We start from the raw sequence: 16,715 nt of genomic DNA, 5'->3' as shown, positions 1-16,715 counted from the left end.
ACTTTGTACAATTCCTAAGCACATTTAAATTTACTTTTTGTTGAAATTTGTGGAGTAAGACATTGGGAAACCAGTATCAGATCTAAAGAGAAAGATATCACTTCCACCTGCATAGTATCCCTGTATAAAGGTTAAGGGGAGCCGGGCGTGGTGGCGCACACCTGTAATCCCAGCACTCGGGAGGCTGAGGCAGGAGGATTGCTGTGAGTTCGAGACCAGCCTGGGCTACATAGTGAGTTCCAGGTCAGTCTCAACTGCATAGTGAGACCCTGTCTCAAAAGACCAAAAAAAAAAAAAGGTTAAGGGGAAAAAGTCAGGCTCTTCAAGTACAGGTTAGAAGGAATAAATGTCCTACAGAAGTCTACTTAGCTCCTGTGTTCTCTACAGGATTAATCTATCATGACCCTGTCAGTAAACAGAACTCATCCTAAAATATTCACAGTAATTGTTTGGTTCAGACAGCTGCTTTTTATTGACAAACATGGTCATGGCATTTCAGACATGGGTGTCGAGCACACTGATATTTTTCTGTTAACTTAGCATTTTCTCTTCTTTAGTGATACCTTTGCCAAAAGGGATGAGACAAAACATGAGCCAGAAAAAAATTAATAAACTAAGAGAAGGTCCTGAAGGGTCAGGAAGGAGAGATAGTAAGGGAAAGAGTTTGATCCACAAATTCAGTATGAACATAGCTCCATTCTTACTCTTTCTTTGGGACCCTTTTTCTAAAAACTTCCTAGGTAGATAATATCCTTACTGGCCTAAGAGATGCTTGGGATACCAAACCAGAGCTGTAATCTCTGCCTTTTATACAGGCCTTGGAGGGGTTATCTACGAGCCTGTGGTACTTCTGATGTGTGCCTTGTTTGAGGTAGAAATGTCTCAGCTAGACTCTCAAACCCTGGAGGGAAGGCAGGAAGAGAAATAGCTGTAAAGCTCCCTGCCTTGCAAAGTCAAGTTTATTATAAGAGGCAGAGACTTCTGCCTCTTTTTTAATCATTCTCAGTTTAAAAGGTGAGAGAGGGAATCCTTGCAGCAGCTGAGGTTTTCAGATAAGCTGGTTCCAACCTTGTAGTTTTTGTGGTGTGCAACATACATTGTTGAGGTTAAAGTCATGGTTTTTGGGTGTTCCTGCTAAACCCACAGTTTTCAGCACTTTACTGATAAATGGCAAGGCTTCCCTAGAGCTATGAAATAAAATTCAGTTTCTTAGATGTTGTAAAATCAGAGTATGAACTCTTTCGTTTTGGGGTGCTTTGGGGGAGGTAAGTAGCATGTCCCCCACACTCAGACCTGAGCTGAGGAGCATGATAATGTTCTCAGCAGGCAAAAGGTGAAAGAAACTTTCTCCTTTCACATGGTACTCAGGCTGGGGCAGATATCACCTACATGCCCTGACATCCAATGATTTCCCAGTGGAAGCTTGCCAGAAGCCTCAAGCATGCCCAGCCCTTGAATGAGGTGGAATGAGGTCATCTTCTGTGTTCCTGAATCATCTTCTGTGGCCTCACCAAGCAGCGGAGGGCATTTGTTTAGGCTTTGAGAGAGCCAGGAGACAGTGGCCACCTTCTTCTTCAGCAGTGGAATGTAGCCTTCACCAAGCCCTGTCTGGGCATTACAGGGAGAGGTTAGACTGGTCCTATCTCTGCCCTTGCTTGGATAGCAAGTGCTTCTGGGGTCAGCTTCCAGTCCAGTGTGAGGGAGAGAGCTTGAATCTGAGCAGGCATAGTGCGTTTTCCTGTAGGGATTGAGGCTGCTGCCCTTCAAGGGGCACTGCAGGTGCCTCCTCACCAGCAAAGGGGAAAAGTTATTCTCTTTTTCTCTAGCCCTGCTCACACGTTTCCCACTTGGGAAAAGAAGTCCAGTTCTAGTGAGTTCTACACTTTTATCAGAGTTGTCCTGTTCTGTACAGAAATGTACAGGAAGCTTCAAGTATAAATTCCAACGTTAGGACCATATACAATATAAAAATATTAGTTCCCCTGAGAGTATCAGTGCAGAAACCCCAAGTACAGCACTGCTGCCCTCAGTATCAATGGACCTTGCCTGTCTGTGTCTAGAATCAGGTAGCATCCAGAATCAGTATTTTTGTTTAAAAAAAAAAAAAAAAAGGCAAAGTGGTTCTTACACTGGGTTTGAACGTGTAAAGGCTAGGCCCTTGTACATTACATGACACGCAGAGAGGTTTTGCACATGTCAGAAAACAGCTGGGTGGGGGTGGAGAGGGCTGTTAGACCCATCACAGTAGTATTAAACCCCAGGATATAAATCTAATCCCAGAGGCACCAGTGCTGGTGGGGAAATGGGTAACAAAAATATTCACAGCAATGTTGGCTCCTTAGTAGCACAGCAAACAGAAGCAAAACGCTGTCGTCCATCCAGCTCTCTTGGCAGGCGTGCTGCAGGCCGGCTGGTCGGTGAGTCCACAGTTGCAGAGCAGTGGTTCATGTAGCTGGCCATGATGAAGGTAGCTTCTGCAATCTAAGGTCAGAGAATGAAGGAATCGAACTAGCCTTGACTTGTTGGCTTTCTACTGTTATTCTGGGCAGATAATCTTCCTAGGCTTTGGTTCTTTCTTTCTCAAACTACCCACCCGGCAGAAAATGTTCAAAGGGGATCACTGCTGAGGTTCGGGGGGGCCCAGTGAAATGAGCCCCTGTAGGTCTGGAGGTCCTTGAAGATGAACAGGGCCCTCCCAAGAAATGGAGGGCTAATGTTCCGCTCATCATCCCTGCAACCTGGCAAGAGTGCCTTGGAGAGGGGCCCTGTATCCTCTCCTTTGGCAAGGTAGTATTAAAAAGGGTGGCAAATCCCAGCTTCAGGATTAAAAGTGGAGAACAACATGGATTCCTTGCAGAGGGAGTCCAAGAAAAGTAAGTCATAACTTATGTTTCTGAGCCTTATAATTATTTTTGCTGGTCAGTGTTTCTTCTGTTTAGTAGGAACAACTCCTTAAAGGAAGAGATTTTTTGCTATCTTCACCACAGGACTGAGGAGCACCATGGAGGCTGACTAGTGTTGAGGCAACAGAACCTGGGCATAAGATGAGAGCACCTTAAAGGGGACACTGCCCTAACCGGGGCCTGCAGCAAGGAAGACTAGCAGGTGGGCACCGACTCAGGCCTGCGTGGTACCAAGGCTCCGGAGAATTGCAAAAGAACATAGTAGTGGCAGGACCAGAGTTAACTCCCTCCCACTAGCCCTTTTCCCTACCAGCTCAACAGTGACATTGAGATGCATCGCTCCCTGAATCCTTTTGACTGATTACACCTAAGGCCAAAAATTATATGGGGGCAGGGCTACTCTAGAGCCCTATTGTAACCCATTTCCCTCTAAGCCCCATGCTCATATCACACCAGAGTAAAACAGCAGCGGTCAGACCCACCTTGGGAACAGCCATTCTGAAGATCAACTTGTCAGTGTGGCCTTTTCCAGAGCTCTGGTCTGGAGTGGATCTAATCACAAGCATGAAGTCATCCCTGCAGCCACCAAAGGTTGTCACTGAAGAGTAGGGGTAAGTGACGTGCACTTGCTGTGGAAAGGAGCCAGTGAGTACTAGGGAAATTGCCCTATCTCTTCTAGGCATTAGTAGCTTTAATCCAGAAAGGAGAACCCCAAAGTGGTCGTGATTTGGAGATCTATATCTCAAGTATGTGTAGGCTGCATTTAGACTGGAAAACAGCACTGCTTGGGTTGGAGGTGGAAGCTGGGGAACCATGGCCACCTAGCTGAGGCCTTTGAGTCCAGGGAGAAGACGAGACAGAACTCAGAAGTACGAGGGTCAGAAGCAGTCCTCCCGCTCCCATACCAGAGTGTGGTGGTCCAGGATGCTGACACCATCTTCATTCACAGCAATCCACACCAAATTGTTCTCCTTGGATGACAGCTGGGCAGGCTACAGAAACAAGTCCCATCAGACAAATCCACAGATTCTGAACTGCATGTACTTTGTGAGGATGAAGGTATATCATGGGATCTGCTAAGCACTGATTTTCAACTGTCAACTTGGAAGACACTGAAAATGGCATTTGGACAGCATACAGAATGAATGGGCAAGGCTGCTCTGGTAGGAGGCATCTGGCCATCTACTGACCATCCCAAAGATGGCTGAGATCATATCCTGTTGTATGGAAGCCAAGGGCTACAGAACAGAGGCCATCCCCACAGGACTTTGCTATCTGCATGGGGAACTGGCTGTTTGCTTCTGGCTCTCGGAAACAGTAGTCCACCCAGTCCTTCCCAGCTAAAGTGCATCTTGCTTCAATCAGCTTTCTAGGGGCTATAAGTAAAATAAAAGCAAAAATGCAACCTAATGGGCTTTGGGCTCAACCAATGAGTTTGTGACTATTTGGTGGACCTTTCCTGCATTTTTTCACTGCCTGGGCTACAGGAGGGTAATGCAGAAGATCTTCCTCTTCTACCCAAAAGGCCAGAGAGGTTGTCACCTTTTTAAAGCTTTTTCCAACCTCCCAGGCCAAGTGGGCCTCCATTATATGCCTTTATAACACCTCTGTACTTTCCCTTCATAGTACTTGTGACCATTTGTTTAAAAAAATAATAATAATAATAGGTGGGTGCATGGAGAGAAAAACTGAGTGTTTAACACCTCTGTACTTTCCCTTCATAGTACTTGTGACCATTTGTTTAAAAAAATAATAATAATAGGTGGGTGCATGGAGAGAAAAACTGAGTGTGTGTGTGTGTGTGTGTATGATTATTTCATAACTCCTGCCAGATGGGAAGCTTGATGAAGACTATGACTGTCTGATTTGTCCACTTTTTAAAACCTAAAACAATTACCCCTAGACATAGTTGAGAACATTTATATTTACTGGATGGATGAATGAATGTCCATTTTCCGACCTGTAGCTTCTGTAAATGCTCTAATATTCAGCTTGCTGTCTGTGATTACAATGCTTGATCACAGCATAATGTCTGTGGTTACCTATAAAGTTCACGTATACCCGACACCTGGTGAGGAAAGCTCCAACTGAAATTACTGTTGGCCTCCTGGCCGTCATGCAGAGGTGAAATGAACTGTAGTCTGAGTAGGACTCATCAACACATGTGCCAAGCTAAACCAGTAGAGATGTATTTGTTTAGGTTGTACATTTTTCTTTCAGACTACAAAAACAGATATAGCTTTGGGTGTTATTTTTAGATCTGTGTATGAATTGGTTGATCCTATCTTTTCTTTCAGAAGTAGCACTGAGAATAAAGAAACGTGAAGATAAGCAATGAATCACACCTCTTTGGGAACATGGGAATTTGGAGTCAGCCAGAAATGGGTGGAGCGACGGCAAGCAACCCTTAGTGGTTATTAGGGTAGAGTTGGGAGCTGCAGGACTGGCTCAAAGGTGACCGGATGGGGAAGGCAGCTCCAAGAACTTAATCTAAGGTACTCCTGAGGGTGTTGGGTGCTACTTCCACTGGTTCTTACCTGAGCAGCAAAGAGCTTAGCACCAAACAAAGGCCATTTCCGGGCCACGGTCAGGTAGGTCCGGGTGTACTCAGCCAGGGAACGGCCTTGCAGTGATGTCCACTTTGTGGCCAGCATATTTGCCAGGTGCCTGGTTTCGTTGGGTGGAAAGAAATGATGCCAGTCATTATGTTTTCATTATGGCTCTGAGGTCTCCCCACAAGACCTTGTAGCCTACCTACCTCAGCTGTTCGGGAGGAGCACCATGTCTGTAGTGCCTTGGGTAGAACCTGTCTAGGACCTGCTGGAGGAGATGCTGAGCCTTGGCAGGGGGTGTGCCCCCAGGACCCGGCAGGATCGGCTTCTCCATGTCCCCATATTCTATCTGCAGTAGAAGCACATGGAGGTGGATGGGGCCTGGTGTGGAACTAAGCCATTTTACTGGTGGGGTGTCAGTGGGCAATGTGAAAACCCTTGTGAACAGACCCTTTAGTTTATGTTTCACAGATACTAGAGAAACAGCCTTTGGATCCTAGAAGATTCTCTAGACCAACTCTCATTTTGTAGCTAAGTGTCTTACCCAAAGACAGTTAATTAGTGGCAGATAAAGAAAAACTTTCGAATTGTAGTTTCTAATCCAAAATACGGGTTACAGACTAAAGATGCTAAAGACCAGATCCTAGAGGACAGCAGTGCTTGAAGTCAGACACCTCAAACCCTAGCCCCACCGTTTACCGCACTGTGAGCTTCCATTTCCTCATCTAAGAGTGAGAACTCTGTGAACATACATCTCACATGCTTAGCACAGGGTCTGCTGCAGAGTTCATATGAAGTTCATAATTAGAAAGATCAACAGTTATTTCCCCTTCTGCTTCAGCATGTAGCTCCAGGCTGTTTCTTATGGTAACCCTGGAGGTATTCCAGATACCTCTGGTCTGATGGCCTCCTAAAGCTAAGGAAGAGTTTAAAATCTGAATGTGTGTCCTTTTAATTCTTCTGATAGTTCTGGGTGGCGTATACATCTTAGCACAGACATCATGGGATGTCCATTAGCCAAGTATCACACCAAGTACGACCCTGTGGCAGCAGCTAGGGAAGTGTTTTAAGTGTACAGATGGCATCTACAGGCGAAGTGACTTGGCCAGGAGCTCACTGCAAAGCAGCTAGGACTGAAACCCATCTCTTGGATTCCCAGTACACCCTCTGCAGATAGCCTGGATCTGCAGTGAGAAGTGTGATATGCTGCTTCCTGTACTAGAGACCTCTCAGGGGCCTCAGATTTGCAGAATCTTGTTTTCAGGTTGCACAGCGATTGTGCCCAGCAGCCCCAAGGTGGCATCCTGACCCTCCTGCTTCCTTACCTGGGCCATGAGACCAGCCATCTCAAGAGCCAGTTCCTTGCTGACTGGAAACCTCCCTGCCACTATCTCTCCATTGGTCTGGTAGGCGAGCAGCAGCCGCTCTCGCTCTGTCTCCCCTTTGACTTGACTCCGAAAGTGCAGCCTACAGGGAACAGAAGCCAGGTCTTAGCAGGGACCCCAGTGAGGAGGAAGCTTTCTCTGGATCTGTTTATCTTGATTTCCCAAAAAGAAACTATTCTTCATACCATTTATGAGACTATTTTCTGTTGTCCCAGAGAGTTGTAACCAAGTACGACACAGAGCAGGTGCAAGGCCATATAGACTGAATAATCACAGCAGTGAGGTTAATTCTGAATACATCATTAGACTTACTGGATTTGGCAGGGAAATGCAGTACATAGAATCAAATGAGTTAAGATTCCGAGATACCAGTGGAAAGGATTTTCCTGGAGACACACTGGGATGGAATTTTCTTCAACTGATAGAAAGCCGGGATGTCTACTTAAGTATTTTCTGGAATTGGTAGAGGAGCTATTTGTTCTTCAGGCTTAAATGTCTGGTACTCATAAAGCTGCATTCCCATAGTGAAGGGAGGGTGGGGACAAGGGGAAAAAATGAGAACCAGGACCTGTCATGTAAAGGTACAGGATCCCAGTAATGAATGTAACTACTGTCTACTATGAGTTAAGATTCCGAGATACCAGTGGAAAGGATTTTCCTGGAGACACACTGGGATGGAATTTTCTTCAACTGATAGAAAGCCGGGATGTCTACTTAAGTATTTTCTGGAATTGGTAGAGGAGCTATTTGTTCTTCAGGCTTAAATGTCTGGTACTCATAAAGCTGCATTCCCATAGTGAAGGGAGGGTGGGGACAAGGGGAAAAAATGAGAACCAGGACCTGTCATGTAAAGGTACAGGATCCGTGTAATGAATGTAACTGTACTGTCTACCTAGAATGTACCAATAAATTCAATTTAAATTTTTTAAAAAAGCTGCATTCCCATCATGTAACACATGCAGCCATCCCATAAGGTTGATGTGTTTTGCTGGAGAGTGTGTGTGTGTGTGTGTGTGTGCACACGCAGTGTGTGGAAGGCTGCCAGGCTGGGCCCCAGCTAATGGCCATCAGGCAGGGGTGTATCTGTGGGTCTTTCTGCCTGTCCCGGAAAGGCCACCCAGTTGGGGGGCGGTGGTAAGCTGGCACCTAGTGGCAGCCCTCAAGTCCACCCACCCCCAGGCAGCACTCAGGACCTGTTTTTGTACATCAGCTTCACGATGCGTGTTCCCCCCTCAGACTTTCCAGGGTGCAGCTCCTTCAGAGCTTGTTCCCACTTGGAGATGGCATCACAGATCTTGAAAAGGCAAAACAGGAACATCACAAAAGCCCTTTGTGAACAGAACAACGTCCAGCCAAGACTGGACTGAGGCAGAGCTGCAGGAGGTTCCTCCGTGAACATCACAAAAGCCCTTTGTGAACAGAACAACGTCCAGCCAAGACTGGACTGAGGCAGAGCTCCTCCCGACCGGAGCTGCCCTGTGGGCCTCATGCTCCCAGCACCTTCAGTGCCTGTGACTCACCCACAAACAAGGAAGTGGAGGGCAGCTGGGACACCGTGAGCAGCAAAGCAAGGGAAGCTTTCCCACTGGCCCTAACAGCCAAGGGACCGCCCTGGAGCCAGGCAGGCTCCAGTCAAAACCCATAGCTACCTAACTGGCTCCATTTCTATTCCACCAACCTCATTCTCCTCTTCAAATACACCCACAGGTCTACCATGTAACAAGCACTTACAGGTGCCTGAACGTTTATGGGGAAGATGTGTGACAGTTTTTCACGCAATGGTGAAAGCTAGATGTCTTTATTCTGTTGCTGTAAAGAAAGGAGAGGCTGGAGCCAAATAATACTGACCAAGTGCTACAGCATGTTCCCACAAACGCTTAACACCAGGGCGCTGATTCCAACACAGCACAGGGCAGTCGTCAGTCCCATTCAAGGGGCTTCGCCTACAGATGTACCGTGAGGACCTACTCCTTAAAATGGGATTGGACCTATAAGCACAGCAGAGGCTCTGGCAGACAGTAAAAGTGGGGTGCTGGTGCACCACAGGACACCTAGTGGGTCTAGGCACAGAATTATCCACCTGTGGGTGGGCAGATTTAACTGGCAATAGGTTGGTGGGGCCTCCCTGACCCTACACCAAGCTGAGAAGAGGCTCCTCCCCTGGATGTTATGGGACCACTCAAGGGAGGCAGGCTGTGGGGATTTTGTGAATATGCAACTTTTCTGTGCCTATATAGCTGTTTTTGAGGATGGCACAGACATGCTCGTTGTCTAACACTTGGGCTCAGCACCAAAGGGACTGCTGAACTGTCAGGATCTCACAGGATGAGCTCTGTCCCCACCACCAGTATCCTTGAGCAGTGGGGAAGCTATCACCTTGACACTCCCCTGCAGGCAGTGCTCCAGGTCCCTGCCGGAAGGGTCGTCTGTCAAGAGGGCAAAGCCAGACTGGGATGACTTCCTCATGCCCGTCTCCTGGTTCAGCCGCTGAAGGAACTCACCGACTGTGGAGGAGCCATCAAAACCAACCACCTGGAAGAGAGAGGCATTCTCACTCAGTGAATTTCCTGGGGGTTCTAGAGCTTGTGGAGGGGTTGGTGTACAGCAGGTAGAAAGGAGCAAGGGGACCCAAGAAGCCAAGGTAAGCTCCATATTCCTATGCAGAGGGAGTCAGGAGGTATAAGGAGCTGGAAAGTGGCTTGGTCCCTCCCTTGTCACTCTTTGGGGGGCTCTGGCTCATGTCTCAGCTTCCCTGTCCAATCATTGAGTTCAAAAGATCTATTTCCAAGCACTTTGGTGATTCAGACTCTTGTCCTTATACACTGGCTCTAACCACCCCATTCCATACCAAATCCTAGGCCCGCCCTTTTTGTTGGTTTGCTATTGAGGAGGCTTAGCACCCAGCTGGCCCAACAGCGTTCTACTCTAGAAAGAGATGTACGAAGATTGCGCAGCCCCCTCACCTGGTAAGTCCCGTTGGCAAAGTGCACAGGGATGCTGAAGGGCAAGGAGTGGTGGAAGGGGTTTCGCAGCAAGATAGACACCACTTCCAGGTGTGACGGCCTGGCCTCCCGCTCTCCTGTCTGCAGGGTCCGCTCCACTGCTCGCTGGCAGTAGGTGGCATACTGGCCAGTTTCATTTCTAAAAAGGCAGGGAAAGGAGGAGAGGAACTAGAACTCTGCCCATCGCTAACTCTTTGGCATCTGGGATGCCTCCCCAGACTTAGCGAGGACCAAAAGTGTAGCTGAGGCAGACTGTGAGCCCAGAAGGCCCTGAAAGCCCAGAAGGGGTGTTGTCAGTCAGGGACTATCTGTGGCAAGGTACCAGCAAGGTGTTTTCTTGCAGAAGCCAGAAGAATGTGGCAACAAAGGGCACATCGAGGGATAATATGAAGCACTGTGGCTCCATAAGCTCCCAGGGACACTCAGATCAGTGTGCAGAGAAGCCTAGGCATGCCCAGATCTCCAGGTGCCCATTTCTTTTCACAGTAATGGGTGGAGTCTAGCAACCCTAAGCGAATTTCAGAGGGGAAGAGCAATCTGCTCCATCTAGTCTCCCCCTTGTTTCCCCTTTTTAAATCACGCCACAGCCACTAGTGCTGGGGCAGCAGAGGAAATGTGGCCACTTACCTGGGATCCGCATGGCGCTGGAGCTGCTGTTTAACATACCAGAGGAAGTGATGCTGAGGCAGGAAAAGTGGGGCACACAGAGCCAGGAGCTGCCAGCACTGCCAGGGGACACAGGGTGAGTGCTGGGTCTGCAGCACCCCTGCCCTGGCAGTCCTTGGCTGCAAAACCTTGAGTACTCCTTCCCCACACCACGGCCTGACTGTGAGTACCAGACAGAGCCATCCCCAGAATGGCAGTCGTGGCGTGACTATGTCCAAACGGGCAGCCGTACTGAGGCAGCCATTGGCAGGTGCTCAGTTGTGCCTCCCAGCGGGGCTGCCCACCTGCATGAGGGAGTACTTCTGAGGTGGGCGGCAGCTGGTCTGCTTCATGAGCTGGCAGTAGATCTCACTCTGCAGTTCAGGGTGAACGAGGCAGACCTGCAGCACCGTCTGTGCCAGGGACACGTGGTAATCTACTGAGGTGGCCTCCACGGGCACATTGATGAAGAGCTGGCAGGACTGGGAAGGAAACAACAGTGGGCACAGGCAGGGACTGCCCTTGGTATCGTCCTGTCAGTGCAGTGACGCCTCTGACCCCAAGCGGAGCCTCAAGGCAGGCTCATGTTTCTGAGACTTTTAAAACGGGCTACTTTCAAACAGAATCTCCTTTGTTTGGATGTTTCCATTACATAAGCAAGACATGAGCTTGTTTACATTAGCAAATACATTTTTAAAAAATAGAAAATCCATATGGCACAAAGAACATTCTCAAATAAGGTCAGATCTCTGCATCCCAAAAGCAATGGAACCCTGGCCTTTGCTGTTAACTATAGGAGGCAGGCAGCCCCAAGGGAGCAGTTTCCCTGAAACTTCCTGACGTCCCAGGCTCCTCCCTGCCCATAGGAGGTTTGAGTTCTTGCCATAAAGGAAGCCATGGGGATCCTATGGGACTTGCTTTGCATTTCCTCTCTCAATCCCTCTGTGAGTAACCCCTAGCCCCATGGGTGGTCTCCACCCATGTGTCACCATGGTGGGCTCAAGCTGCTCCAAGCAGAGCCTGGGCATGTGCTGTGGGCGCCACCAGATGGTGGAACTGGGCTCACTCCCACTTTACCTTGAAGAGCTTGAGGGCCTCCGTCTGCAGGGCCTCAGAGGGCAGGGTGGTGAGGGAGGTATACAGTCCGTCTTTGCTATAACACAGAGTGGGGTGCCTCCAGAGGGGTGAGTCTGCACAACACCAAAGAGCAGCAGCAGTTACCACACAGAGAACTCACCTCCCACATGCCCACACTGACTTTGGAAGCCAGTGGTTGAGGGTGAGGGTTGTGCTGGGCTCATCATACACAGACCGCAGTGTATACAGTCGTGCAGTCCGCACACTCACAAGCATGGCTGTACAGGAAGGCAGCCCCCACTTCTGTGGAGCTGCAGTAGGGGTGAGTGAGCAAGGCTGTGGGGTGTGCCTGAGTCATACACGTGTGGGAGAACCTCTTCCACGGTCGGATCGGGCTGAGTGTACATTTCAGAGCTACAGACAAGCCTTGGAGCGGAACGAAAGGGTGTGCATGGTATGGGCCACTAATTTAGTTGTGAAGAACCTGAGAACCATTGGCAAAATGTAGACCCCCAAAACAGCCCGGTTTAGGTTACCCTGATCCACGCCTAGGCTTCACTTATTGATTAACAAATTCTAACTACAGATTAACCAGCTACCTACTTTCCTCAACCCTCTGCCCAGCCAGCAAAGCTGCAGGTTGAACAGAGCAAAACATTTACCCAGGTCACTGACAAGTCTGCTTCCCAAACAAAATCCCCAGATTGAATGGTCACCTCAGTCTGTTGCCCAGACACCGAGGGGCCCTGGAGTGTGCGGTGGAAATTCCTCTTTGGTTCAGATGTGTTTAACAGCATCCGGGTACAGTAGTGCATTTTGGGGGGTTTTGGCCAATCAGTCAGCACCCAGCCACCACCCTCCTGTTAACCCACTCGGGGATGAGCACCCTTGCCTTACCTGGGTCTCCCTCACCATCCATCAGTTTTCCAATGAGCTGCTCATAGGCAGTGCCCACCTTGCCACTACTGCCACCTGCAGCCACCGTAAGGTGGTAAAGCCACGTATCCTGGAAGAGGGTAGAAAGCTACTAGATGCAGACTGTGGGGAGGATGGAGGCAAGAGCTCCAAGGAGGGTTCCCATGATGAGGTTCAGCTGCTTTGGTAGCATGAGTCAAGACCACCAGTCTCTAAAGGGAAGGACTTGAGACTAGGTGACTGTGAACCCGGGACGCCAAGTCTGCAGTTCTAGCTCATGGCCCGTGAAGGGATGGTCACTGGGAACAAATTCAATAGAAAGGAAAATTTCCACTCAGAGAATATTAATTGCCAGAGGGCAATACATCAGAGTTTGGGGAAGATCAGAATCTTAGGCCCAACCCCTCCCTTACCTTTTCAGGCTTGGTGCCAATGAGGAGGTAGGTGGGGCTGTGCTCCGGGGGGTGGATCACCAGGGTGCAGTGGGAGGAGAGCAACCGCCTGGTTCCTGTAGCTTCGTAGTCCTCATCTGAGTCACAGGATCGGTCCACTTCCTCTATGCGCGCATCCCGCACAGGCAGACAGCCCAGAGGTCGCTGCAGACATGAGCCTTCCATGAATGGGAGGCTCAGGGATGGGAGCATCTGTTCTATCTGAAGCTTTGGGCTCTGGAGGGCTGGGAGTCATGGATGTGGACAGAGGGCAGAATGGGGAGGTGGGGCAGAATGAGACTCGCTTGGAGAAGCACTGACAGACTACACGCTCATGTGCTCTGAAGGATGGAGCCAGCAGGCTCTTGTACTAGTTATGGGATTTGGTGGGGGTCGTGAATGACACTGCGCCCTGCCATCAGGACATGGAGCCCCAGTAATGTGGTTTGAGAGAAGCAGGAGAGCAGGTGTCATGGGGAGGTCAAGAAAGTACCTTGTCCTCATGGCTCCGGTAATAGTAGAAGGTTTTCCCAACAAGAGCACACCAGACTAGCTTGGAGTGGCCATGCTTTACCTGTAAGACAAAAATGAATGCACTTTATCAGAACCAGGAGGTTCTAGAAATAAAATCAGGACTGGCCAAGAGAAACCAGAGGGAGGCAGCCAAACTCAGGTCCCTAGACTTCCTCCAAAAGAACCTCTTCCACAGTGAGGGTGCCATGGTGTGTGCATTGAGCACCTCCGCCACCCTCAGGCTACTCAGTGACCTATGGCCTACCACCGAAGGGCAGACCAGAACAGTCAGAGGTCTCCTCCCACAACACGAGCGTGAGAAGGACTTGCTAGTTGGCAGAGGCCAGAGTTGTGAGGATGCCACCAGGCAGGTAAGGCTGTGGCAGGCTGGAGCTCTCAGGAACCAGAGATCAGAGGGAGCAGCACTGCACAAAGGCAGAGGATATGGACATAAGCAAACTGAAGGGAAGGCAGAGGCAGAGAAGGAGGGCCTGTGAGCACTCGGGTGCTGAGCACATGCTGCTTCAGTTCTGGAGTATTCTGGTCCCCTTTCCTGGAGTTAACAAATGCTTCTCTGCTCCCTAGCTAAAACTTCTTTTGGGCAGGCCCGGGATACTCTAACTCTTTGAATAGCCAACCATACCCACTCACCAGGCCTCTTCTTCTCACTGTTACTCCTGAGATGTGGGGGGCACATGGGGTAACCCCTAATGACCAGAGGGGTGAAACATTCTTTCCCTCCAATCTTGAGAACACCTGTCTAACAATACTGAGCCCTGTGGCTGGCGAATCATCACCATCACCTTTTCTAAGGAGCAACCAGCTAATCACTACAAGGAAGCTCCTGGTGACAGGAGCCCACCACTCCTTGGCACTCCACACCTGGCTCCCCTGACTCAGCAGCCCTCCCCAGGCCCACCTCCTACCTTGGTCAGCCAGCCTTTCACAGCAGGCTTGGTGCCCCCTTGAGATAAGGCTGGAGGCCTCGTGGCCTGCACCTTCAGCAAGCTCTGCAGGGCCCGGATCCACTCCTCTAGTAGGCTGGGTGAGTCAGCCATCAGGTAGTAGGTTTTCTTCTCAGAGATGAGCTACGGAGGGCGAGGAGTTGGCGTCAGCATGACAAGACATAGCAAGACAGGCTCTGCGGCAGTTCAAATTCCTGAACCCACTGGGCCTTCCTTCTTTCTAGCCTATTGCTACTTCCCTTTTTTTCCTCATCTTTTCCTCCCTGTCTTTCCTACTTCCACTTCATTTCTCACATTCTGCCTTTTTTTTGTACTCAAAATATAGGATCACACACACACACACACACACACACACACACACACACAAATAGGATCACATCCTAACAGTTTAAAGTCTATCATTCATGTTCCTTTTACCATACCTTTGTCTCAATCATGGTCATATCCAAATCTGGCACCTTATCTGTCGTCTAAAATACTAGCTGTGCTGGTTGTGATGGCAGATGCCTTTAATCCCGGCACTGTGGGAGACCGAGGTAGGAGGATCCTAAGTTCCAGCCTCACTCGGACAATTTAGCAACTTAGTGAGACCCTGTCTCAAAATAAAAAATGGGCTAGAGATGTAGCTCAATGCAAAGACCCCTGGGATCAATCCTCAGTACCACAAAAACACAAAAAAAACCTAGCAGCTGGAAGCAAGCTCACCTGGAATGTCTGCGCACCCTCCCCTCGAACAATTTGGCAATGAGAATTCAGGTCCACTTGACCTTGAGGTTTCAGGATGACATCATTCTGTAAAGAAAGGAACAGGAAGGAGAGCACTGGAGTAGAAAGGCTTCTCAGAGCATAGTAGTTATCCCTCATACCTTACCCCAAGTCATAGGCCAAGGGGAAAGATTCTCAAGCCTCCCTGGCTCTGTACAATGGGTAGCTTATTCTAGATTTTGATTCTAGCTAAATGGAGACATAATTAAAGTCATGGGTCCTTCTGACCCAGGTCTTGAAAAAGGATAGCATGAGACTTTAAAGTTGTGTCAGAGTCCACCAGGTTATTACTGACCTACATAGCCCTTAAATTCTACAAAGCAAGGTGTATTGACGTGTGCCTATAGTCCCAGTTACTCAGGAGGCTGAGCCCAGGAGTTCAAAACCAGCCTAGGCAGCAAAGCAAGACACCTCAAACAAACAAACACAAAAACAAACAAAATCTTCTTACTACATTCTTATAGTAATAATGGCAAATACGTGGCATGTCTATCAGTATTTTTGTGCTTTCCAGGGTTAGCAAAGACATTACTAATTGACCACAGCATGCTTCGCATGGAGGAACAGATCCAGAATCCTTAACATGGAGTTGGAAACAGCCGTTACCAACTAATTGGAGCTACAGAAGAGATAAGGCCTTTCCGCCTTCTTTACAACATTAAAGCTGGCTCTCGGCTGGGTATGGTGGCACAGGCCTGTAATCCCAGCACTTGGGGGACTGAGGCAAGAGAATTGTGATGAGTCTGAGGCCAGCCTGAACTATGTAGCAAGATCCCATCTCAAAAAACCCAAATAAATAAAATATTAAAATTGGCTCTCTAGGGAGGCCCTAGCAAGTAAGTTTCTAACATTTAAGGTTCCTTAATTCCAGATGGTAGAGTAAGGAGGTAGAGGAGGCACCAAGCTTGTCAGAATAATCTCCAGGAGGTAAAGGCAACCTATAAACAGTGCTTACAGGACTGGGAAACTGGCTTCTGAGATATCTTAAAGCAGTGCATGCCTGTAATCCCAGCTACTTCAGAGGTTGAGGCAGAAGACTGCAGGTTCAATACCAGCCCGGGCAATTTAGAGAGAACCATCTCCAAAAATAAAAGGGAGAACCAGCCATGGTGGCTCATGCCTATAATCCCAGCACTCTGGAGGCTGAGGAAGGAGTAACACAGTGAGGCCAGCCTGAGCTATATTGTGAGTTTAAGGACAGCTTGAACTACACAGCAAGACCCAGTCTCAAAACAAAACAACAGAAACAAGGGCTGGGGATTTAGCTCAGTGGTTCTGCTGCCTGTCTCGCAAGCGCAAGGTCCCGAGTTCAATCCCCAGTAGCAAATAAATAAATAAATAGGGAGCAGGGATGTAACGCAATAGTAGAGTACTCCTGGGTCTGATTCCCAGGAAGGGAAGACAGAAGGAGAAAGGGAGGGACAAGAGGAAAGAAAGGAGGAAAGAAAGGAGGAAAGCAAGGGAAGGATTGAAGGGAAAAAAGGAAAGGAGGGGAAGGGAGGTTGGCAGGGAGCACGAGGAAAATACATCAGCTTCTGAAAGAACTGTCAAGCCAACTGGCC

General features: G+C 48.9%; 1 protein-coding gene and 1 long non-coding RNA gene across 3 annotated transcripts in view; one reads left to right on the top strand and one right to left on the bottom strand.

Annotated features, from left to right (window-relative positions):
- Nucleotides 1-292: 292 nt before the first annotated feature.
- Nucleotides 293-16,715, bottom strand: part of Plekhh1 (pleckstrin homology, MyTH4 and FERM domain containing H1) — a 36,661-nt gene continuing 20,238 nt past the window's right edge. The window contains exons 12-28 of one of the 2 annotated variants that reach the window (XM_010645334.3): nucleotides 15,094-15,180; nucleotides 14,350-14,511; nucleotides 13,404-13,484; nucleotides 12,893-13,075; nucleotides 12,462-12,570; nucleotides 11,565-11,677; nucleotides 10,793-10,969; nucleotides 10,470-10,567; nucleotides 9,804-9,981; nucleotides 9,217-9,372; nucleotides 8,034-8,134; nucleotides 6,781-6,922; nucleotides 5,662-5,804; nucleotides 5,441-5,570; nucleotides 3,809-3,895; nucleotides 3,386-3,532; nucleotides 293-2,481 (exon numbers count right to left, since the gene is read on the bottom strand). In XM_010645334.3, the coding sequence (XP_010643636.1) occupies nucleotides 2,320-2,481; nucleotides 3,386-3,532; nucleotides 3,809-3,895; nucleotides 5,441-5,570; nucleotides 5,662-5,804; nucleotides 6,781-6,922; nucleotides 8,034-8,134; nucleotides 9,217-9,372; nucleotides 9,804-9,981; nucleotides 10,470-10,567; nucleotides 10,793-10,969; nucleotides 11,565-11,677; nucleotides 12,462-12,570; nucleotides 12,893-13,075; nucleotides 13,404-13,484; nucleotides 14,350-14,511; nucleotides 15,094-15,180 (2,256 nt within the window). In that variant the 3' untranslated portion in view covers nucleotides 293-2,319. Of the gene's footprint in view, nucleotides 2,482-3,385; nucleotides 3,533-3,808; nucleotides 3,896-5,440; nucleotides 5,571-5,661; nucleotides 5,805-6,780; nucleotides 6,923-8,033; nucleotides 8,135-9,216; nucleotides 9,373-9,803; nucleotides 9,982-10,469; nucleotides 10,568-10,792; nucleotides 10,970-11,564; nucleotides 11,678-12,461; nucleotides 12,571-12,892; nucleotides 13,076-13,403; nucleotides 13,485-14,349; nucleotides 14,512-15,093; nucleotides 15,181-16,715 lie in introns of those variants that run through there. The other variant, XM_010645337.3, reaches the window with a different exon arrangement.
- Nucleotides 9,381-15,731, top strand: LOC104877041. Its single transcript, XR_784491.2, has 3 exons — nucleotides 9,381-9,481; nucleotides 9,699-9,806; nucleotides 15,668-15,731. It is a non-coding gene; the product is annotated as an uncharacterized LOC104877041 (long non-coding RNA).

This window comes from Fukomys damarensis, unplaced genomic scaffold (assembly GCF_012274545.1).
Source record: "Fukomys damarensis isolate Sample0158 unplaced genomic scaffold, DMR_v1.0_HiC HiC_scaffold_21, whole genome shotgun sequence".
Classification (NCBI taxonomy): Eukaryota; Metazoa; Chordata; class Mammalia; order Rodentia; family Bathyergidae; genus Fukomys; species Fukomys damarensis.
This window is presented reverse-complemented; position numbering and strand designations above follow the sequence as displayed.